Source organism: Strongylocentrotus purpuratus, unplaced genomic scaffold (genome assembly GCF_000002235.5).
Source record: "Strongylocentrotus purpuratus isolate Spur 01 unplaced genomic scaffold, Spur_5.0 spur5_scaffold_17, whole genome shotgun sequence".
Lineage (NCBI taxonomy): Eukaryota > Metazoa > Echinodermata > Echinoidea > Camarodonta > Strongylocentrotidae > Strongylocentrotus > Strongylocentrotus purpuratus.
Genome location: NW_022145602.1, coordinates 18010428 through 18036747, shown reverse-complemented (window position 1 = coordinate 18036747; position 26320 = coordinate 18010428). Strand labels below are relative to the sequence as shown.

The following is a 26320-nucleotide window of genomic DNA, read 5'->3' as shown; positions in this document are numbered from 1 at the left end:
GGTACAATGATTACAGCACCAAGTGTGCAACCAGAATATCGAGAGGCAATGATGGGTGCAGAGTTTTCCAACTGAGTCCAACTTCACCTCTTCCGTCTCAGAAACTGACTCTGACAGTCACAGAGAACAAGAAACAGTTGATTAACATCATTTGTCATCATCTGCAAAGCGATGCAGGTTTCATCATAAAACACAAGCTTGTGGTCACCAACCAAGATGGCACTCCTGTTCAACTAGGTCCAGGTGGTGTTCCAATCCAACGTCATGATATGGCCACATCTCATGAGGAGGCTGATGTGATTATTGTGCAGCAGGCTATCATGCTTGCAGATGAAGGACGATCCATCAGGGTGCCTGCAGACGACACAGATTTCTATGCTCTTCTGCTTCATTTCTACCAAAATCAAGGCCTTCAGTCACCCTAGAAAATGGAGTCGCCCATTAGAGACAGATCTGTAATCGATATACATGCCACAGTGGACAGACACAGAGACATCATCCCTTCTATGCTAGTAGGTCACCCACTGACATGTTGTGATACTGTTGGTGCACATTTTGGAGTTGGCAAAGGAACTTTGCTAAAAGTGCTGCGGCAGAAAAATGGGTTCCCATTGCCATCGATTGGAGACATACATGCAGATATGGCCGATGTGATGATGCTATGGACAACCCAATGCTACGACACTGTCAAATGCCCGACTGAATGTGTGGACTAGACGGTTCGGGAAAGCAGGAGCTACCAACACTCCAAATCTTGCTGCAATGCCACCAACAACCGAAGCTTTCAAAGATAATGTTAAGCGTGCCCATCTTCAAACATGGATTTGGAAAAGTGCTTAATTGGAAATGAATCCATCAACATGGGATCCCACTGCATTTGGTTACATGAAAGACAAGGTAACAAAGTCACTCATCCCGGTAGCCACTCCTCCAAATGTGAAATTTGCACCTGCAAACATATACGTTGCAATTGTGCAAGTGACAACCCATGCAAATCAACAGGATGTGGATGCAAAAGCCAAATTAGCATGCACAATGTTCTGTGCGTGTCGTGCATCCGTGCGATGTCTAAATGTATATATTATCATTTTGGTGGTCATTTTGTTTTTTCCCATTATCTAAATTAGTCATTATTGACAAATGAGTATGACATAATTATTTGGTACACTTAGGTATTCTAGGAATTGAAAACATAAGATAAAAAGAAATGAGTATAATACTATTATACTGTGATTCTAAGCTTAACAGCTGGCATTTATCCGCCATTTTGAATATGCAAATTATCAACAATTACAATGGAAAATATGCTAATTATGTCATCTATGGTCATCTTTGTTCATGTATGGTGATCAGTAATGTGTTGACAATGGTCTTCGTGAATTATAAGCACACCATTCTGCCAATATTTTGTAAGGTATTATGAAATAATTCAAATTTGACTGAAAATAGGCTATTTTGGCGGCCATTTTGTTTTTGGCCATATCTTAAATTGCTCAACACTGACAAAGCTCCAGTTTTCTGTTTGGTCATCTGCAATGCCTAAGGAAACAGAATCCATCAAGAAAAAAACTTATTTCAACAAAACGAGGTGTAGCTCAGTGGCTGCCGGACTATGGTGACCCATGTTGTTTCCATAGCAACCTATGTGTTCTAGATATGAAGTGTATATCTAATCAATCATTCATAGCACTATATACACACCACAGTGTTATGCCATAAAGATAAATTGTACTGTACGTGATCTAATACACAGTACAGTACATGTTTGTATTTAACATAAAATATTTCCCAAAGATTTCAAGTCTCTCTTTCTTTCTTTTTTCTGTAAATGCGTATGAGTGCACATAATTCATCTGAAATTTGTACAAGGACCGTGTTGCTGGGAAAGAGAAAAAGAGAGAGAGAGAGAGAGAGAGAGAGAGAGAGAGAAAAAAGGCAGACAGAAAGAGGCCGGAAGACGGACAGAGACAGACAGAGAGAGAGAAAGAGAGAGAGAGAGAGAGAAGGAAAGATCAAGATAAGAAAGATAGCTAGATAGACACATACATGTTGATATACTGTACATGCAGGCTTACAGACTGAGAGTATGAGACAGGGAGATGCATGTACATGTATGAAGAAAGAGCAAGAAGGACAGAAAGGGAGAAGAAAAGGGAGAAATTAAAAAAGAGAGAAGGAAAGAAAAAAGAGAGAGACAGACAGAGAGGTAGAGAGACAGAGACAGAGAGGGAAAGAAGAAATTCAAGATTTAGGAAGATAGCTAGATAGATATTCATGTTGATTATATAGGCTTTCAGACCAAGAGAAATGAAGAAAGAGAAAGGGAGGAAAAAAGAGAGACAAATTGAAAAAGAGAGAGAAAGTGTAAAAAAATAGAAGGAAATAAAAGAGAGAGAAAGAGAGAGACAGGTAAGGGAGAGGAGGAGGTTAGTTCATGATTCAGGCATGCAGGGATATTGTGAAGGTACAAGCAACTATAAACAGGAAATCAACTGCCAGCAAAAATTATATCACCCTAAAACCTGCTGGGCAAAGATAGTTTCAAAAGCCATATTTTTTCTAATCTTACTGTATAATAGTGCAAAAGCCACTAGATAATGTAGCCCGGCTAAAATAAATTGCAGGTATATATGACATACCATGTTCAGGATATAGGCATGTTTTCCTACGGATATTTAAGTAAAGCTTAATCTTCGCATGGCACACCTTTGCAAACACATTTTTATAGATTACATAGACTTTACACCCCTTCAATTCTCATGCATACATGAAGAACAAAAGTAAGGGTGTGGTGTCGGAGAGTATAGTGGATCATAGGTCTCAAATGATTTTTACTATATTTACCCTATATTTTCAGAGTAAAAATAGACAATATATGTGCATATAAAAGACTATAGATACAAGTAGCGAATAGAATGTACAGTAGATATGAGGGGGGGGGGGGAGACTATAGATATATTGAGTAGAAAACACTATAGATAGCAGTAGTAAAGATTATAGATGAGAACTACAAATGGAGGTAGACAAATTATAGATACAAAGACCTGCAAGAGTAATATAATATATCTATACCATAACCTGATGAAAAAAAGACTATAGATGTGATAAGAAAATGATAGATATTGATTTCATAATACATGAAGAGCATAAGGTAAATAATTGTAGGTTCCACAGTGTAGATCTGTTTGGGTGATTGGACATCTACAGCCCACATGTAGCTACAAGTAGCATAATACCACAGATGTTTGTTATCGAAAAGCATGAAAACAAGCTATTAATAAGTCATACATGTACACATTTTAATCAATGCTCCAATTTTCAACAGACCTGCATAAATTGCTGTTACAATGTTGCAGACCTTACTTCATATGCAATATGTTTCCGTACATGCAGGTCTACATTAAAATATATATGGAAATTAAAAGCAAGATTATGTAGCAGTTGTTAGAAAGCAAGAAAAGTTCTACTTGCTCCCACTTTCAACAGACCTGCATAAATTGCTGTTATAATGTTGCAAACCTATTTTAGATGCAGAAGGTACGTGCAAGTCTAGATACAGTCAAACCTGTCTATAGCGACCGCCCACGGGAAACACAAAAAACAGGTCGTTGTAAGAGGTTCCTTTAGTACATGTTTAAATGAGAAACTATTTTCAAGGGAAACCAAAAATGTGGTCATTGTAGACAGGTTTGACTGTACCGTAATTAACATTGTATAAACCGCCCTCGTGTATTAACTGCACCCCTCTTTTTCGCCCCTGTCGGCAGCAAGCCAGGTCCGTGTTAAAAAACCCACGTGGGAAGGCCTTTCATATAACTGCGAGGTGCAGTTGAATGTGTAAGATCATTAATGTAAATTAAAAAACAGTAGAGGACCTAGGATAGAACCTTGTGGTACGCCGCGTGTAATAGAAGAAAAATTGGAGGATTTATTATTATAAACTACATATTGAGATCTATCAGAAAGATTACTTTCAAACCAAGATGACAGACAAATTTGAGTGTTGTTCTAGTTTCCGAGTGGTGAGTCAACACACCGATTACTGAGTTGGTAGACATTGCCAGGCATAGCGCCAGGTGGAGGGGCATAAATCAAAACTTTATTTTTTTTTTTTGGGGGGGGGGGGGTTTTCTTTAGTACCTGTGTGTTTAAGATGCACCCCCGACTTTTAATTTTCTTTGGCTGCAAAAAACTGCGGTTAATACAACGTTAATTACGGTATATGAAAATCAGAAGCAAGATTATGTAGCAGTTTTTAGTAAGCAAGTCAGAATCTAACCTATGCATGATCTTTCCTCAGACTTGCACAGATTTTTGACTACTTTGTAGACCTTCCTTTAATTCCAGAAAGTGGCAAGTCAATCTGTGCAGGGGGGTGTTTCACAAAGATCCCAAGTTGAACATATCTCTAAGTTGAACTTAAACATTATGGAGAGCCATTTGTAGCCTTGAAATAAAATATATTCAAATTAAACTTGAAGTATTTTAGACTTTTTATAAATTCCACATCAAGAACATGAAATCTCCCATGATAATAGAAAATATGAATGATTTGAATCAACATTTTATGCCTTTTAAAATAACTTTTACAAAATATTTTCAAAGATGCTGATGGCTTTCCATAACTGTTAAGTCCAACTTAGAGATAAGTTCAACTTAGGATCTTTGTGAAATACTACCCAAGTCTGATATAAACATGGGCGTAAATCCTTACGTAATACCTATTGTTCAGGGGGGGGGGTGAATAGATCATCCCCCCCCCTGAACAATAGGTATCAATTACAGATTTATGCCCATGGATATAATTATATGGAAATCTAAAGCTAGCCAGTTGTTAGAGTGCAAGGCAAATTCCAACCCACGCACCACTTTTTTGTGCACCTGCATAGAAGCCTTTGACAGAGTCGTAGAGACCGATGCGGACCGACGCAAAGCACATCTGGCGCTGGAGTCCCGGGATGAGACCGTTGTAGAGCCCCCGAGGGCCTTCTTGGCGGATGATCGTCCATATCGTGCCGAAGACGCCACGGTACCGGAAGCTCGCCCGTAGTTCTTTACCGGTCGTCTGTGTTGAGGATTTCTTTACGTCGGATCCACTCTCTCCTTGTATCTGGATGGTACAGGGAAAAAAAGGGCAAGTGGTTTTTGATGCAAAATACTCCTTCATGCAATCATTATAACCGTTTCCTTCAAAAAGACGGTAATAGGTAGGCAAGAGCCCAGCAATGTGGATAATTTTTCCTAGAAATGTAGACAAGTGCATGTGAGAGAGAGAGAGAGGGAGGATTGAGGAGTCCTGAAAAGGACTCTCGGTAATCTTTCTTGAGGGTGTGTAGTACAGTACAGTACATGTACCGACACACATACATGTATGTACACATCCACAATAAAATGACTGGGTATTACAAAAATTAAAAGAATAAAGCAACCCAATTTTACAAGGCAGAGCAATTGCCATGGCTCTTACTTCACATCTAAAAGAAAATTCTAAGGCCAGGCTTATTCCAAAACAGAATTAAATGATTAATAAGATTTTGGTACTAATTTGAGCATTAGAAATTATCCTTATTAAATCATAGTCCAACCTTTAATCCTGCGCAGTTTAATGGATTACCGTTAGCTGGGGGAGGGAGTATTGTAGATGTAAGAGACTATTGTGGATATCTTACCTGTAGGCGCACTTTAGCTGTGTCCAGTGGAAAGGTGATCATATCAGCTATGCATCCTCCCAGCCCAGCGCTGGCCAGCTTCACAGCCACGGATGGTTTGATATCAGTCGGTGGTAGGCCAACCATGATTGGTTCTTGGGCTCAGATCGATGGAAAATTGAACAATCAGAAGTTGCGTTGGATGAATTCAATGATGAATTACCTTGGATGAGGGGATGTTGATGCCGGGCAATTTGATTGGATGAATGGAGGGGGTCATGCAAGGTGAAGGTGATATTGACCAATCAGGAACTCTGTAGCATGGTAGCTAGGTGGTCAATTATTACCACTATTATCACAAGGGAGTTGATTGGTTGATTAATTGGGGACAGTATAAAGAGGACTATAGCATTCTCTCTCAGAGAGAATAATGAATGTGCAAAGGCAAGACAGAACTTGAACTCTGAAAATAGAGAAGAAAATAACAAGAAAAACGGGTAAACTTTTCCACTAACATGACAACATAGCTTGTAAACAAGACATTGATCCTCAAAAGGGAATTCCTAGTCCTACATGTACATGTACATGTATAATGGAGAAAATCAGGCAATGATAATCTTTGGCCTTTTAGTAGCAAAGAATATTGACAATGGTAAATTGACAGTAAGAATAATAAAAATACATAAAGTGAAGTCATAAACAGAGGAGTGTTTAAGCTATTTAAGTGTTTTGGAACTGCCAACGTCTAGAACGTAAGAAAGAAAGAATGCGTGTGACACAGTTTCCCTAGACTCATTTGAGTTCTAGTTCAGATTTTTAAAAACTTGTCTCCTTTTTATATGTTGATCAATTAAATGAGTAATTATTCCATACATTGTATGTGCCTCAAGATGTAACAAGAGTAATAGATCATTAAAAATGATTTGCGTGATATATCATTTGTATAAGCAGTGAAGAATTATACTCACAGTATAAAAAAACATGAAGATCACACACGATATAAATAAATAGCTCCTTCTGTTGAGGTATGTATAATATATAGCTTTCACAAATCTCCTCGCGCACTCATCTGGTTATTGCTGCTCGCTATTACTCGTGTCACAATTAAAAGATTGTTCTTGTTGCTGCGACTGCCTGTGGGCGTCACGCATATCAAAGTCTGTGATTGGTTGCCTGGCGTGGGGGCGTGTCTCGAAAAATCTCGGGGCCATTGGAGGCCAGATGTCGTCCTTATTGGGCAAAAGAATCTGCGGAAAAAGAGGAGTGATTGAAAAATGTGTTAGGCATGTTTCTTTCACTCAAGGATACAAGTGACGGAACTGGGTCCCCAAAATTGCAAAAAAGTAAAGTCTTGCAAACTTCAACTTCAATAGACCAGTTTACAAACATAATCAAATTTTATTTTATTTATTTTATTCATTCATAGCAACCAAAGGGTTGGATTGTATACATTTTCAACATGATTATGAACATTATTAAATTCATTACAATGAAATTGATAAATTATGAATAGATATACAATGTAGATAAAAATACGATTAAAACAACAAAATTTTGTGAGCTAAAAATAAGAGCTGGCTGCCTGTAAGGCGCAATTTTTTGTAAATAGCAGCAAATAATGGATGTTCCTTTCTTGGGGACCTAGTGACGAGCTATTAATGGATGAACTATAATACTTGGAATCCAGTCTGCATACATTTTTGCTGCTTTGTCGGGCAAGCGTTCAGGTTGTCAAGAACAACCTTTGAGTAAAAAGTATGCATAACATTTGAATACCTTAGTAAACCAGTCTATTCAATTTTGGTCTTTCTTGAATACAATGCATTGCAGCCAAAGGTTGAATTGAGCATGTTCACATTGTCTTAAATACTTTTTACACAAGAGATCATAAAAAACCTGAATTATATTGAAAGTTATATTGCATTTACATGTTCAAAATACTGTAGGTATAACAATTTCAAATACATACTACATGTACATTGTATGTACATGTACATGTACAATGTATATTATTGCCATTTATGTATACCCTGTAAGTCAAATGCATTAAAAGGCTACAACTTATAAACAACATTTCTAAAAATACTAGATATTTAACAAAATTGTTTTGCTACTGTCTAATAGAGTAAATATAACAAAAAGTCGGTTACATGTCACAGACTGTATTGAAAGGTACTGTAATTACTAAAAATGTTAAATGATCTTGAAAGTGAAATTAAAAGATTTATATCCAGACTGTATTGCGACATAGTTATACTTATTGCTACATGTACCTAGTAATATTGAACGTTCCAGAGTTCAATATATATATGAACTTTTCTTTCTATTCTTTCTGTTTGACATTTTCCAAAGCAAAGTCAATCTTAGCTTGCATAGAGTGGAGGCAAATGCAGACATGTCCAAAAGAAAAATGAAAGGAAAAGTCTTTGAGCAGGTCAACAGCAAGTTTCACCCTACATAAAGTACAAGCAGGCCTACAGGTAAAATACTATAACAGGTCCATGAATCCATCTCAATGACGCATTCACCAAATCAAATTGTAGTCTTTATCTGCAGACCCTATTAAGTAATTCTAAATGCAAGGGTATTGTACATGAAGAACTGGCTTGGGACTAATTTTATTCTTTCCATGGTCTTTGTGATATATTCAAATATGTTTTCGAGATATTCAGTGGTGAATCTAAAGGGGAATTTACCCCCTAACCCTCCCCCTCTCTCTGACAAACCAATCTGGAACACCAGAGTGCACACGAACTTGAGAAAAAGAAATGTGCTCTTAATGCTCCCTTCCCCCCCCCCCACTCCACACACACACTGAATTTGCCCCCCCCCCCCCTAAAGAGACATCTGAAAAATGTAACAACTTTTCTGCTTCCTTACTGGTCACAGAATGTTCAGACTTGAGCCCCCCCCCCCCCCCCCCCCCACCAGCCCAAACCTGAATCTGCCTTTGACATTATTCTGAAATTGTCACCTTTAGGACATGACTGTAAATTGATTGTCTTGGAAGTACAATCACACAGTACAATTCATGTAAAACAAAAGTAGCTAGGGAAAAAAAGGAAAACGGAATGAGGTGTATGATATGCACAAGGACTCATTGTCAGCGCTTCCTCTTGACGATGACTACTGATTAAACTGATTAGATGTTCAAGTACATCTTGTACAATGCACTTCTGTTGTTGACATTCACGATAAATACCGGTAGGCTAAGTCAGAGATGATCAAAATGATGGATAACTGCCAAGTGATGTCACAACAGGTTAAGTGTATAAGTTATCAGTATTGAAGATGATATGAAAATTGATGACATATATTTGAAGAGGCTTTCCCGGCCTTGACTGACTCACTCTCAGACAGGTAATAACCTGCAAAGTGTTTCAGAAGGTAGACTAGTCAAAAACCAGTTCGGACTGGATCTTATTTGTCGCTTACTTCTCATTAACTGCTCAGGTCATCGAGGGGACCATTTGCGGATATCAACAAAAAAATCCTTTTCCTCCAGAATAAAGGCTTGTTCATATATGACAAACATGTGTTGTGTATATAAGATGACGTAAAGTGTCATACGCTTCGCTCTTTTGAATCTTATATTACAGAGCTCAACAAGTCCTCTGTTGCGCACAGGTGCCATTCATTTGACCAGGGCTCTACACTAACAGGCGCCCGGACACCTGGGCGCCCAAAACCCAAGCCCGGACCAACCTAAATTTGACATTTTCACATAGGTATCATAATACAGAACCGTAAAAAAGTCAATCCAGACCCCCTTCCAAAAAAGTTAGTAGTGTGGAGCCCTGATTTTACACATAAGAAAATGCAGCTGCTTTTTACCATGCCATAAGCCTGCTTTTTTTTAAACATCACTTTATTGTTCAGAACTTGCACAACAAAGGAGAACAATAGCCCAGGACAATTCCATTTTACTGGAAAATGCAGGGCATTAAAAGTACATACATGTAGAAATACAGTGAATAATGTTATGTAACATCAACAAAAAATTTACTTATTTTACAACATAGTGAAAGCTGAGGAGTTATGGATATTCCTAGCTAAAGATGAAATAAGAGGAGCTAAATATTGAAATTTCATTTGATATATCAACTTAATAAATACGAAGCATACATAATGAGTATTATAAGAGTTTGATTTGAGTTAATGTTTAATACAAGAGGATTCTATCAGTGCCAGGCAATGAAAAGAGGCGAGCAGTAGAAAGAAAATATAAGACTGGTTACAAGGTGTATTAACCAATGTGTGTGTGTGAGTAATTACATACTTGAAATGCGAAGGGGAATTTTGGTTTCCCATTTATTGGCATTCTTTGAGTAGTAGATGACAAACGAAGAAACAATAGATAGTTTGGATAGAGTCTGTCGAACTTGTTTCAAATTGACAGGTTTTCCAATTTCTTTCAACAGCTGCTTTAGCCTCGTCACATTGTCCGGCGAAATATGACCTCTAGAGCCGATTTCCAAAGGAAGATACACCACAGAATATCCATTAGCCTGTATATCGGCAACTAACGGGGCATACTTGTTCGATTTATATTCATGTGCCTTAACAACATTCATTTCAAAGGGAACTGACAATTCAATTATGAGGATTTTCTTTAAGTTCTTCCAAAAAACACAAATGTCTGGGATGAGGTTGGTTTGGGTACACTCTAGTGGAATTGTGGAGATGCCTTCTTTTGTCCATCGCTCTACTTTCAGGTCTGTGTACATAATAGTGTCGCGAAGAGAGGCGATGCCTTCTTGAATAATTTCGGCAAGATACGAAAGTATGTTGTCATGGCGCCAAGTATAGCGTCCCTCGTCAAGTGACACAGGGCATGCGTTCAATACATGGTGTACTGTTTCTCTATTTTCACATTTTTTACAGTTTGCTGATGCCCTTTTACCCCATCTAGTAAGGTTTGCATTCGTATTGAGTGTATCTGAAAGCGAATTCATGAGAAATTTTGCAACTTTGTTGGGTAGGTTGTATATCAGGCTTTTCCATTCTACTGATTTTGATTCCAAGTTTGCAAGTTCAAAAAACTTGCCTTGGACTGAAAGTGACTGGATATGATTCAGCCAGTCCTGTGACCTTTTTTGTACTAGAGAGTCTTTAACCTGTTTCTTCAATTTTGGAAGAGTGGCATTAGGGTCTTGAAGCGATTGAAAAACATTATGACTATTCACCACTGTTGACTTTTTTCTGGTCCACTGAGATTCTCTTTGAAGGGCAACATCTAAGCAATGATTAACCTTAGCATCACCAGTTGCTCTTATTCTTGTGTAGTTTATTGTGTGAGCTTCATAGTATAGATCAGAAATGTTGAGTATGTTAAGACATTCTGGCATATGAAGGAAGGCCAACGTGGCCGGTCTGGCAAGGCCAGACCATTTTTTCAAGTATCTATTGCATAAAGCATCTAGTAGTTTTAGATGAGTATCAGTGAGCTCATTGACTGTGAGGTGGAATCTCAGTGATGGCAGAAAATAGTCAGCAAATACTTTCAGTTTGAATTCATTACGTACCAGAGCTTTATCAATATTTGTAACACCGACTTCAATCATTGATTTTACATACTGATATTTATCATCTGATGAGTTGTCATACGATACAAGTGAACCTAGAAATTTGAACTCTTCCGTTTTGAGGGTTTCAAGTTCGATATTATCTAAGTGAAATTTCAAGTCAGTTGGTGAACCTCCAGATATTGAAAGGGTTCTACACTTTCTCTGTTTCAATTTTAAGCCAAGCGATGAAGTTCGACTAGAGATTGTATTCATGAGTCGTTGATGGGTTCTCTTATTACCTGTTATTAAACAAAAATCATCTGCAAATGGTGCAGTGATGAGCTTTTGGCCATCTAGCTCGTATCCCAATCGGCTGTTTTCCGACAGAACTTCAATTATTGGATTGAAGCAAAGGAGAAAAATTATCGGCGATAACGGATCCCCTTGGAATATGCCCTTTTTAAAACGAAACTGTTGTGAGTTCCATTCTTTAGTCGAAACAAAACCATTAAGGGAAGAGTACAGGTTCATGACATAATCATAATTACAGTAATTCATGTAAGCATTTCAGTAGTTAATGTGTTTATAGCAATCCATGTCTTATGATATTCATACATGAAGATAAAATCCTCCGTTTAGAGCCATAAGAGATTTGACTAGAAAAAATGATTTTAAAAAAGATCTTTAAACTGAAGAATTTTTTTAAATATTGAGTTACCTTGATTCGCACGGATATCTTGATATTTGCACACCGAGGTAGTAAATCCTCCTACCTCCAACATCTAAGTCATATTCAAACAATTTAATTATGTGTGCACACAGTACGTACTCAGCGTTTTATGAGACTTCCAACAGACAGCTTATATGACCTTCAGGTACATGACTTTCTCAAACGAGCTGCATCTACAATCAATGTACATGTATATGTGCATGCACATTGTATGACAGTATACGCAGTGAATCTCAATTTGACTGGACTTGTGTGTCCACATCATACCTCATGACCATCTCCTATATACATGTAGTCAACATATATATTCTACAACGAATATCCAATTGAAACAGCTACATATATACCCCCCCCCCCCCCCTCCTCCTCTTTCCTCTCTCTCTCTCTCTCTTTCTCTTGTCTATTTCTGATGTATAACCTTGTGTTATTGTCTATTTCCTCCTTCCCTAGAATCCAATCCAATGAATTTTCAAAGGAAAAAAAAACTACAGTCATGTTCATACTCTATTACCTGTCTGCACACTGCAATGTATACACAGTTATCAGTGTGCATATAGATTTACAATATATCTCACTACGGTGTTTACTTTTAGTGGATGTACAATGTACATGGGCCTACATGTACGAAGCAAAGAAGATGCACGCTAAATATAGATTTGATCTGAATTATAGTCAGTCTTAGCAGGGACTGCATTCACATGCAATATCCTGTTTGTCAATCAATTTTACTACCTACATGTACTGTACATGTACATTGTAAAGCTGCATTTTATATATAGGGTATGTCATTTTTTGAAAGTCAGTACAGAAGGTATATCAGGAACACTAAATGACCTTTATTGTTGTTGGGGGGGGGGGGGGGGTGAATATGACCTAAACATGTATTCTTTCTCCTCACTTTAGAGCATAGTTTTCAATTTTGAGTATGTAAAACAAGACTACCTCTCAATCCATTTTCAAAAACAGGGAAAAATTTGAAAAATTGTATCAAATTCACTGATGATAAGAAGATACATGAACATGTACCGGTACGTGGAGAGGGTAGGAAATTTGATAGCCTTGTCAGGAGCAGAGCTAGGGTCCATTGGGTTTTTTAATGATGTGGAAATACATGATAAAAAGAAATATGAAATCAGAGATAAAAGGAAAAAAGAGTGGAATGAAATCCCATCGCAACCCCCGGCAGCGCAATTTACTAAACAAACACTACAGAACAATGTGCGGCAGAGTGCCAAGTTTTGAGAATAAGGTGTAAAATACATTAATGATAATAATGCAAGATATAAAGTCCCCTGTTAAGAATCTAAAAATCAGAGATGTTCGGGTTTCCATATGTAGGGTATCAAAACAGCTCTGAACTTTGATCCTTGTTTAGGGTGCTTTTCAGGAAGTGATGTACGAAGATGATGAACAGTGCTTAACTTGACATCCCTCTGGAGTATTCTCCACATAAAAGGGTAATAGATAAAGGGGTACCCATGCAAATGGTGTAGGATTAAAACAAGCTCTATAAATTTCATCGCCTTTAGTTAATTGGGTACTCCTGTTAATTGGGTAAAAATATGCCTAGCCATCCTCACAAGATTATGTGAAGAGTACTGAAGAAGGTCTACATACTTATTTGATTTTTACCCTACTCCTTTTATCAATAAAGTGTAATTAAAGATAAACTTGAGTTCTGGTAATGCGATTGCATTGTGAAAGAAAAGGTGTGGAATGGATCAGAAAAGTTGATCATATAGCATGTAAGTAATGGTGTGTAATGCAAGGTTCTGGAGACATCAAAATCATCATAAATTTGGCATAGTCTTGGTAAAGTAACAATCACTTACACAGAAAGATGTATATGGGACAACACACATGGTGTCGGGGCTGGTACTACCCTGATTTTCTTATCTTTCTATGCTCATTACTCAGCCAGTATACATTTTCTTCCAAAACTGTTTGGCACATGTAATTATTTGTAATCTTGAACATTCAGTGTAAGTTTCGTTAGATTCTGTGAGAATTCATTTTCTTTTTTTACCAGAACTCAAGTTTATCTTTAAGGGCAAGTGGAATCACTCATTAAAAAAATCACTGCAGTCGGTACCTGCAGCGCCATATTTCACTATACTGCACTATATTTGCAGCACAAATGCCACAATGTACATGTAGGCCTGAATTACTATAGGAAGGTGTACGGCTCAACAGTTGTAGTACCGGTATGTGTTGATATCTGAATCAATGCCAAATTTGTTTGGTAACTTAATTGGTTTGATTGGCATCCAGCGAGGGTAATCATATCAACATTGTGGTCTGGCTTCTAGGAAAATTAACTTTTTCCCTTACCAAAAATTAAAAGAAGGTTCAAGTTCATCTGAGTCTGAAGTATGCAATTATGACTTCTCATTTCTATCCAATAGACCGGTTTACTATTACATATTCAAATTTATGGAGGTTTCTTTCCAGGGGACCTACATGTAGAAGTGACGACTTATTCCATTATTACCTGTTGTTAATGAATGAACTAGAATACTTGGTATCCACTCTGAATACATTATTTGTTGCTATGTTGGACAAGCATTGGGGGGGGGGGGAGAAGCTTTCAGGTTGTCACAAACAGCCTGTGTTTACAATGTATGCATACAATTTGAAACCGGTCTGTTTTCAAACTAAAAGCCAAGTTGGAACAGAGGCTTTAATAAATAATAGCCATGCAGCTATATGTACAGGTGTACATGTACATATCTAAACTTGATATCAATTGGGGAAAATAAGTTTGCCTGAATATTAGTCTGCTATTCACCCACTGGTCAGCTCAGCCTGACATCCGCTCGTCAATCAGCTGGTGCATTGTGGGAAATAAAGGGGCACAATGCTGGGATACTTGGATTCATGCGTATAGGCCAATGAAGGTCCCATCCGATCATGACCGTATGACATTGCAATTTAGAGCAAATACAATTTACAAATGTATAGAGCATACTGCATAGCCATGTCAAATTAGAAAAAATGTCAGATGTGCACCTCCTAGAAGCTATACTCTGGTTCAATATAAATGGCTGTTGATGTGCACACGTACGTGAGATATACGTGTTTGCATGTTGGCCTACTTCTGGAAGGAAAATATAGTGTATAGTAAATATGTACATGAACTACACTGTAGTCTATCTGCCATTGGTTACAAAATATTGACTGATAGTACATAGTGCATGTACAGTGTATCTACTGGTATGTTTATGCTCTGTTGTGTTTAGTTTTTACACATTAAGTTATCATATTATATTACATGTACAAGCATTGGGTGATATACATGTATATACATGTACATAGTTCACGTTTCCACCTTCAATAGCGGTAAGTCAGATTCATCAAACTGATGAGAATTACATTTTTCATTAATTTCCCAACATCTAATGGACTTGAAATGACACCACCCTGTTGAAATAAAACTATAATAAATAAATAAATACATAAATAAATCTATTGCCATAGAGTTTTGCATCTTTTAATGCCTGATCGTGCATACACCTGTACATGTACATGTATATTGCTGATGGCTACATGTAGATTTGAGGAAGTGCAGCATTTCAATCTGAATGATTGCTAAAGGTAGATGGCACATTCGGTTGGATATTATCACAATGAAGTAAATAAAGTATGGCATAGTTGGCTACACTGTCCATATATTTCACTTTCAGTTGATTATAATGTCTTATTATTTCCTTTCAATAGTGAGAACAATGGTAACATGATCTACAAATACATGTACATTACAAGAATGACACTTTCAATATCTGATTTCTTATCCACTATTGTTATCGACTGTTGTTGTCGACTATTGTACAGATTTGTTATAAGATTCTGGAACAGGAAGGTCACTCCATAGAGAGAGAGGGTTGAGTATGGTACAGTTGGAAATTCAGTTTCCTATCTGGGATTTATTTCCTTTTTTTCACAAAACAATCCAACTTGATTCTTCACAACGATGCTATCCTACATAGTAGGCCTACATACTGTATGTAAAGCCATTAAAACAAAAAAAATTACGGTATATAATCCCACACCAGGACCAATACACCTGCTGCAAATAGAAAATCCCTTCAAGTTCAGCTTTAGATAAAGTTTTGGCATGTTTACACATGTATGTATGGCTAGGCCCTTGTTGAATTTAAAATTGTCAAATCATACTAAACAAAAGAAAGAAAAACTGGACAAGCTGCAAAGACTACCGGTGGTGAAATTGACATAAAACAAGTAAATTTTCACATGAATGAAGTATTCATATTCGGAACAGTTTTGTGCTATGATTGAACTAACTAAAGATAATTGATTTTGTTTTCCCCATCAGATAGCGCTCAGCTGGCAACCGCCCCTAGCAATTTTGTCTCGTCCTATTAGCTGGTGGAAAGTTCATGGAAGAGAATAAATTATAAAATATTATAAAGTTGAATGAATACATGCAGGCCTACCGTACATGTACATGGATCTGCAATACTCCCTAAAAGAATATTTGTGTCAGCTGCACTTTTCAGGAAGAAGAAGACCTCTGGGATGCAGATGATCTTCATAGGTCAGTTGTGATTACTATCAAACGAACTACAATGCCCGTTGGTCATGACATTTGTGAATTTAGAGCACAGCAGAATTAGAGCACAGTATACCCTTCTTCCTCAGCTCAGGTTCTGCCAATCATGGCATACATGTGTAGTGTGCATGTATGGGATGGTATTGTTCACATACACATGTACAGTACATGTATACTGCGTCAAACCACTTTACCAAAGAACATACATTGTATATTAGGAAAGAATGAGTAGTAACAAAACTAATCACACAAGCATTGCGCAAGCATATTGTGGTACAAGCATTTAATCTCCGTACAGGCCCACATTACCGGTACATCATACATGTAGATAAAAATGAGAAATATACAGTACATACAAAAATTATTTTGGAATATTAAATATCAATTGCCTAAAACACCAAATTTTAGAAACCGCTATAGAATGTTATTTTAAGAGGATGTAGCATTTTAAAGATAAAATGTGTATTGCTTTCTCGTTCGCACTATTTAGAAACAGGGTGATTTCAGGGACTTCCCTGATTATCTTAATATTTTGGAAATGAAGTGCCCAAATATCATTTTATTTAATAGCGAGGTGCTGGATTATTAAAAAATTTACAACTCATTCGCTTCTCTCCCTTTGCATCATTTACAACCGGGATAATTTTGGGCAACAAGATATCTGAAATTCTGAATATCCTCACATTGATGAATATTTGGGGATGAGATGTCTGCATACATTATTTTATATTTTCTTTATATTTTAGTGATTACAAAGAATTTACTTTAACATAGGGTCTACATGTATATCACAAAAGTCGTTTTTTGGCGGGTTCGCTTTACTCAATCGCTTAGAATTTTAGAAACAAGTAGAGGTCTATGCCTGTAGGTGTTTACTCTGCAATCATCGAGTTTTAGAGCAATGCACAATCAAGATTCTGCGATGCATTTGTGATTGGGCCAATTGGGGTGACGCAAAACTTTGTATTTCTAATAAAGGGTGCCATACGACTCAATTTTTTTTGAAAAACGCTGTGTAGACCTAAATCCATTGAAAAAGTTTTTGACATTGTCCGAATGACGTGCCTTGAAAAAGTTGAAATTACTAATATTGTAGACCTAGTCTAGATCTATAATTTACTTTAAAAAAGGATAATGCCAAGTGCTGGAAATGTATAGATTATGGATCTGTCTTCTTGTTCCAGCAATGCCAATGAAGAAGACATTGATGATTGAACATTTGCATTGCCATTGCATGGCATTGGCTTTATACAGAAGAGAAAAATTCCTGTTTGTCAACACAAAAAACTAGATCTACTGAACCTAATTACCCATCTGTTAATTTTAGTGTTGCTGTAAATGTAATGGCGTAGGTCTACGTTAGTTAACAAGATTGTGAGTGAACTGGAGCTACACTGTATGTGAGTGAGCTGTGTGCTGCTCCGATACAACACGGCAACACACGCCGCCGAGTACTCGAGCTAAACATGTTTCAAAAACCCTCTACTGCACCACTCTCTCTCTCTCTCTCTCTCTCTCTCGCATCTCGATCTCGGCAACACCTAACAAAGCAGGGTAGAATCACCTGAAAATATACAACTACACAGTTTATTTCAAGTATCCTAGGTTATGAATTATCTCACATATACTTACAACCAAACTAAAAGATAATCGAGTCCTGTGAAACATTTATCACCAGTCACTCAGCTCAGCTCAGGCACGATTAATTTTCTGCACAGTTTGAACTTGTATTTGGATTCTATGCTGATGAAATTTCGCAATAATAGAACCATACTGGTGTTTAGGCTTTTATTAGTTATAGTTATATTTTTATCTCGGTTTTTTTCTTGATACGCATTAAAACCTTGTTTTTCTTTATCTAAAAATACTTTTTTTTTGGAAAAAATATGTTTTTACAAATTAATCTATCCAAAAAAAATACAAATTATATATCATAAAATGCGCACTGTCTGCAAGCGACTGGTATACACTCTAACTTATGACGCGCCGACTCTGACTACTTCGCAATCAGCTGATGCCTGAAAGTCACCTTGTGACAGAATTTAAAGTGACACTTCGGCATACGAGCAACATTTTTAAAGTAGGAATATTAAATTTCGAGTACATATCAGAATAATGATTTTTTTTTCTTTAAGGAAAGAGCGATGTCTACATTCAATTTGCTCAATAAAAGATAATTAAGCATCATAAGTAAAGTGGTCCATATTTCACAGCACACTGGTTTTTGGTGTAGGCTATATAATTTAATTCTTTGGGTTTTAGAGGATAATTTGACATATTCCATTTTATTCTGTCCGGGCTTCGCTTCCATTAAAATATTTCCTTTTTTTTAATCACTAATTTCCTTTCCCCTGTAAAACCTGGGTATGATGTCACTGCTTTATACAGGCTATTTCATGATCTCTCTATATCTTTTATATAGTTTGACTTATTCTGTCCTTTTTTTTATATATGTTACAAACTACAATACATGCTTCTTCTTCTTAATTGTTTCAACCATATCACCATATTCAATGAGTTGAGACTTGAGAGCATGCAAAGTACTTACAAATGGATTTAACATAGTCATTCAGATGCTTTAGAATCTTTCTAATGTTCCCTATAAAACCATAGAACAATTCCCCGATGAAAATCATAGTATGAAACCACATGTAAACTCTTTCCCCTAAACGCGCTGTGGACGTGGCAAATAATTATATTCGCAACGCAATACCGGACAACCGCTTTAAGCAAGATCAAATGGGCGTAGTCGCATCCTGCGCTTCTGATTGGCCGAGAAAAGGAGGGTTTGTCACCCATCGTCACACGTGCTTTGACTGCGCAAGCTCATAGCTATTGTATGCTAAACAAGTTTTGTTGGTATACGGTACAGCCGAGAACAGGGCGCTTGGCATTCGGTTTGTTTACGACCCTACTATGTACATACACCATAGGGCTGTCTCTTTTCTTTACTTTTTTTCTCTGTCCTGGGCTCCTGGCAAACATTTATAGTATTACGGGTGTGAATTTCTTTTGGCGTGAGCCTGCAGAAAAAGATAGAAGATGGGGTTTATAATTATGAGCATTTATCCGGGGCATTTATTCAAGAAAGCGGGTTGTCCCATGTTAAACCTCTTTTTCCTGCTTCCATGTTCTTTCTTTCTTTTTTAAAATTTTATCTCAGCCACCCCTCCACCCCTATATATATATATATCTCTTCTTCCTGTTATTCTTTACAAACTATATTGGACGCATACACCTTTGTTGACCAAAATCTTCCTATATATATATATATATATATATATATATATATATATATATATATATCTTTTTCCTGTTATTCTTTACAAACTATATTGGACGCACACAAACCTTTGTTGACCAAAATCTTCTCTCAAAATGCTATTTCGTGACAGGGGTCGAAAGTTGAATGATTGTTCAAGAATCAAACGAGTTTTCGAGCAGAAAAGTTTGCTAACAAAACCATTGTGTAATACCCATATTTTTCTAGAGAATTGTTGAAAAATACATGCATCTCGCTTGATGTTTTCTTTTCATTTTCAAAAGTCTTGTAGTTGTATACGACCTACCGAACTTGTCAGCACAATTTGTATTGTACCGATTACAGTGTAGGCCCAATATACACGCCAAATAATAGGCGAAACTTGACAATGTGGTTCTATTTAGGGTTATTAGTTGAGGGTAATCTATAAGAGAAGAATAGCAAGAACAAGAACAAGAACAAGAAGAACAAGAACAAGAACAAGAACAAGAAGAAAGAAAAGAAGAAGAAGAAGAAATAATACAAAAAATAACCCTATAATATTGCCCGTGTCGGGGCCCCGATTCACATATATAATAACTGGATTTGCGATACGGTGGCATCATAAGAGAACTTCATCGAAGATTATGAAGAAAAAATATTCCCCCTGTGAAAAGTTTTTTGGTTGTTTTCTTTTTATAATTATTTTTTAGTGACTTTTGTCAAAAACTTGAGTTTATTTTGTATCGAAAAGGTAGTTAATACTTGGCGCCCCATACTCATATAAATATCTATTTTCTTTCTGTTTCCCTCTTATCTGAGTCTCCCAATCTTCCTCTCCTTCGTTTGTCAGCTGGATAGTTTCCCAGTCAGTTTCGTTCTTCATCGCCTACTTCTTCTAGAAGCCTTACCTCTTGCCCTTATTTTATGCCTGTGTCGTAAAGGGAATAATCTAATGTTGCACGATTAATTCGGTTACTTCTAATAAAAATGAAAGTAATGCCTTAATCTCTCTTACTCTTGTCCCCACCCCTGTTTCTCTCTCTCTCTCTTTCTTTTTATTTCTCCTTCCTTCTCCCTTTCTCTCCTTCTCCTTCTCCCTCCCCCTCCCTCCCTCCCTATCTCACTCTCGGTACAAATCAAACCGTCTAATTATCTATAATGCATCTGGCTTCCTTTCTCTTTCCCCCATAAACGTAATCCGTTATCACTTCTCTATAATAGTCTCTCTGACTTGTTTAGCTTGCCCCCTCCGTCCATCCCACCTCCCTCTACCCCTTTCTTTCCAATCTCCTCCTCCATTTCCCGAGGGATGCACCATCCATCTCAATCAATGCTATCCACCTGTCTCTAATACAATGTCAACGAGCACCTCATTACATCTCAACTCAATTTACAATGTAGCCCACCTTTTACGTCACAGACCATCAGTGACGTCACAACATGCGATGCTGTACGGAAATTCCGTATCCATTCCCCGAAATCGACCGGAGAAGGCCGAACCTGTCATCGGAGGGCAGATAAGTCAGATTCTTGAAGGACTCCAATGGATGCAGGCCTATCTAACGTTCCAAGATACACAATAATTATATAGACTAACAGACAAGAAATATCCCATCCATCATTCCTCCCCCCCCCCCCTTTCCACGCACTTTCTCACAATACCGGGCCTATGTATACATAGTTTTCAGAACAACATCAGCTCATATACATCCCTTGTTACATTATATCATATTAAACAGCGACTGTCACCGTCAGTTTAATTATTGTTTACCCGTTATAACGATCAATTCTGTTATAATATCTGTGTATCTAAACATAGAATAAATGGTGTCAATCCATTTTTTAATCCGCAAAACGGCCCTAATAAAATCTTGTATCTGAAAAGAAAATAGGCTTTCATGCAGAAACCAACCAACCAACAACAGTCATTAGAATCTCTTCCGATACACCCACTTTGCTCCCCCCCCCCCCCAACAAAAACACTTTCCCATATCTCTTGAAGTGTCACTTCCCGTGACCTACATAGAAAATATGGGTGGACTTTCTATAAAACAAAACAAAAACAGAAAAATACTAATGTTATGGTTGGCTATTCTACGTTTCGTCTTTGAGTCGTCTTTCAATCACAGCGGGGAATCAAAACAAAACACTGAGGTCAGGAACTGCGTAATTGTTTCGTATTATTATATTTTATTCATGCATAGGTCAACTTTGTATACGCAATACATTTCCAGCGGCCTTTGGTGACTTGTATTTTGTCTCAAAGCTAAAACGTACAACGGGCCTTGCCCTGTAGGCTATATCTTGTGAAAGACGTCAGACGGAGAGAGAGAGAGAGAAAGAAAGAGAGAGACATATAAATATATATATATATATATATATATTTACAGAATGATACATACACACAGACAGACAGACAGAGAGGGGGAGACAGACACACAGACATTACTGTTGCAGAGAGAAAGAGGGATGAGAGAGATGAGAAAGAAAGAGAGAGAGAGAGAGAGAGAGAGAGATGAGAAAGGGCGTGGAGAGGTACATTTTCAAAGCTATTATACTAATTTCGCAGTTTTAAAGTTGATTTTAACATTTTACAAACATAATTAATAGGGCTTATCCTTTTATCAGCAGTAGTATTTAATGACTGAACAAGCTTCATTTTGAAGAACTACTCTTCATTCTTTTAAATTCATTACTGAATTTCGATCCGTGCAAGAAAAGAAAAACCTTCGTACAAAAAATGAAAATAGGAAATGTTACCTTTGTTTACAATGTACCAGCCCGTATCGCTTAACCAATAATATCCTCCTTGCTTTAACATAAATGCTCGGAAAATCAAGGTAATTTGGACTTGTGCTAGTATTTTGTCAATCATAATTACACCAAAATATAATAAATTGAGTGTTGTGCGACCTCCTTCATTGTGGCTAGAATGTGCAGACTCGATCGATAATTTTACATAGGTCGCTGCACAACATTGTGTTGGTGCTTTTTTCACGTCCTTCAAGTCTGAGTATTCAAAACACAATTCAGAAAGAAAAAAGAAGAATCAATCAAAAGTCAAAAATACTCTGACAGGCAAAACACAGGGTTATCTTTGGGAGCATTTCACTCTATTTCCGTATCAATCGAGCAGGTTAGCAAGCAAAGAGTGTTTATTTGTCAGGGTTTAAATTTTGGGGGGGCACATTCTAAAGTAACGTTGAGTGTTCCGGGTTGAAATCTGGTCAGTATAAGAATAGGGTTTATATTGGGTTCTGCCGCTATTCAAATCGCAAACATTGTATAGAACTATATAGAAGTAAAGCTTTTTCTCTTTACACAAAAACAAAATGTGTTTTTCCCATGGCGCACTTGTTAACAGCTTCGGCAAATCTTTCGGTAATGCTACGGTCACAAAGGTTCGTACGAACGATAATTTCGTACGAATCTCCATGTTTTTCCATCGTCTTCCCGAATTTCCATTGTCTGAAAATCGTTCGTACGGCGTTCGTAGCAGTTCGTAATGGCATTTGTGACCGAGGCTTTAAAGGAACATAATTTTACTGATGTGTATCAAGGCGATACAGTAATGGTGTCGTTATTTATTTGCATAGATTTGTAGACTACGCGACAATCATTATTACTTGCATTACGTAATCACCAAACCGTATTATCAACAATTTCGAGGGGCGTTCCCAAGTTGTTTAGATTTCCTTATTTTACTTTTGACTGATTGAACTTAATTGCTGGAAATCACTGTCAATTTCGAATTCACGATGAAAATTACTCAAAATTAAAATAAAATAGAAATTAGAGACGATTCCATGCCATGCCGGGACCTTTCAGCTTCATGAATAGGTGATTGATTTCATCTTTCTTGGTAAGAGTTTCGTGGATTGGAATGAAGCTCAATCTGAAGTTAACACTAAACCTAATCCTAACTCTAACCGGCTAGGTATTGGATGTTCATGTCAACATAAATCCTATTGGTGTGTATTCTAAAGTTAAGCCTAATTCCGTATAACATGATCGCTAAGACTTTCGAGAAACGAACTCAAGGGGACGTACTGTACTCAAAAAAGAGTGAATGTTCACTCTATTTTCACTACATTTTCACTCTCCAGAGGAGTGACGTCCGTGATCACTCGATTTTTTTTAGAGAGTAAATACCCTATTTTATATCCTTATAAATGATGTTCAGATAACATAATTCATCATAATATTTGAATTTTTCCCAAGGTGATGAAGAAGACTATAAGAATGTCCTTACCCTACGTGTCATACGCATTTTCACCGCATCACAGACCCAATACAAAGAGAAGATTAACGGCCCCGGTTAACGGCCTCACTGAAGTAGTGAATAAGACAGTATTGATGAAAAGAGATTATTACGTCGAGTGAATCCACTGTTTGGGCGACGACGCCCAAAAGGAATACGCACAACCATGTATGTAATGGCACAACAGAGTAAACTATATAGACCGAACCGCACAATCCTGAAAGTCACCTTCTAGCAGTGACATGTGGCATGTTTTGACGAATTATGTCGTCATAAACAAGTTCACATTGTAGAAACTCAACGAGATGAAGTGAATAAAATGTCTTTTATGTATCACCAAAGCCTATAATCATTAATGCCATGTTAAAACTCGCATCGCGACCAAAATGTGACGCTTTCATTTGCTTTAAATCTCGTTTTTGTGCGTAGGATCAGGAGTAACCTAAACCCGGTTTATGTCAATTATCATTGTTTTGCAATTTTAGTTTTCTCCAGGTCACCTGTCACATTTTAAAATGTCTTTATGATTTCAAATCTTGGCATGAATAATAAACAACAGCATTTATTTGTTAGAATTTCCTGATATTTTGGATGATCGATGAGGCATCACACAGAACACCATTTTATGTTGTCATCCACATACAGCATTCAACAACATCAAGTATGAAAACAATACACGCATTTAGCAGGAAATATAATCTTCGGTTGTCTAAAAGAATGCTCTAGACTATATCCATTGTTTTAGTCCTACCGAGGAGCTACCAGTACGTCTGCATAATTATGTCCTTCAAGGCTTCAACAGCCATGTAACTGTAAGAGGACGACTCAATTCATTTTGAAGTCCAATTACAAATGTCAAAATCCTACTCATACTTGCGCTACTTCTACTTCTACGTCGGTTCTTGACAGGATCCATAAGTCAGGATATCGAAATAAAATTGATCGCGCAAAGCCCTCAAAATGTAAAGCAATTAAATATCAAAGATATAACATAATCATTAAGCAGCTTACCTTTGGCATAAATAGTGGAGAGATTTCACTAGAAGTCCAGTATCACGTATCGTTCATTGCAATATGAGAATAAACAACACGGTAGTAGGTCCGTGGTATTACTGTGCATTTATACTACATGTATATATTGTCAGGTGATGTCACAATGACGCGGACATACCATCGGACGAGCCTCTGCCGAGCCCTCCAAATTGACCAATCAGCAAGCAGCATTTACGGAGGTGTGTCCTCAAGTTTACTCAATCCGCAGCGGCTGTGCTGTATATTGTGACTACGTACACCACCCACTGATATTACTTTAGGTTTAATTTGCAGACCCGCCTTTTGTTTATGATGGCATCTCGGTAGATATTTTGCAACAATTACCGCCAGGAAAATCCTAGAAAATGAAATAAAGAACATTTAAATTCATTAACGGATGATACCAATTTAAAAAAAAAAAAATCCCCTCATTTTTTAGTCTTTAATGATTATATTATAACTATATTGATCTCAAAGACATGTCTGAGAAATTATGTTCAAGGTCTGAATTATACGACTATTATCGGATTAGCGTGCCAGGAACTAGTGACGAAAAGGGTCCCAATACAAGCTCACCATCTGTGACGGTGTTTACTGAAGGAAAACCGGATTGCATTGGTTCTCTATACCCCAGTATATATTTGTATGTAATGTACAATTGATTTTTTTTTTTCTCGTCAGAATCTGAACATACATGTACGTGGAAGTCATACTACGGTCAAACTGATAATTTGGGCCAGGAACACGGATTCAAAGTAAACCGGTGACATTGTTGAAGGTTGATGAAAAAAATGCGTAATTTTGTATGAAATGTTACTTATTATTCCTTTTACCGTACTTACCGTCTAACATGCAAAAAAATCCTTTAAAAAAAATCAAACCACAAAGATATTAATGATTTTCTTTGAAGGCGTCACTGTACAACACCCTCTGACATTAAATTCTCCCAACCAATTTTTGAATATTGCTAACCGTTTTTCCATGAAAATAAGACATAAAACATGCTTTTCAAAACCTGTCAATAATGTTTGGAATGGTAATTTATGTAGAGCCAATTAATTGCTTTGTGACGATTTACATTCACCTAAAATGTGATTATATTATATAAAAAAAAACATAGTTGGGAGAATTCAGCAATCGATCAGCAGTTTTTCTCAATTCACTCAAACTTTCAGTTTTTCTTTAATTTTACAACTAGAGCATTGCAGTCACTACCTTGACATCATTTTCTCTCATCTGAACAATGTTACCTAGTCCCTTTAAATAGCGTAATTGATTGGTTTCAATGCTCTCTCTCTCTCTCTCTCTCTCTCTCTCTTTCTCTCTCT

General features: G+C 37.1%; 1 protein-coding gene across 4 annotated transcripts in view; it reads right to left on the bottom strand.

The window, feature by feature from the left end:
* Positions 1-25113, bottom strand: part of LOC762676 (mitochondrial uncoupling protein 2) — a 34574-nt gene extending 9461 nt beyond the window's left edge. Inside the window, exons 1-4 of one of the 4 annotated variants that reach the window (XM_030987837.1) lie at positions 24972-25113; positions 6617-6895; positions 5670-6111; positions 4867-5110 (exon numbers count right to left, since the gene is read on the bottom strand). In XM_030987837.1, the coding sequence (XP_030843697.1) occupies positions 4867-5110; positions 5670-5795 (370 nt within the window). In that variant the 5' untranslated portion in view covers positions 5796-6111; positions 6617-6895; positions 24972-25113. Of the gene's footprint in view, positions 1-4866; positions 5111-5669; positions 6112-6616; positions 6896-18087; positions 18221-24971 lie in introns of those variants that run through there. The other 3 variants (XM_030987834.1, XM_030987836.1, XM_030987835.1) reach the window with 3 other exon arrangements.
* Positions 25114-26320: the final 1207 nt, after the last annotated feature.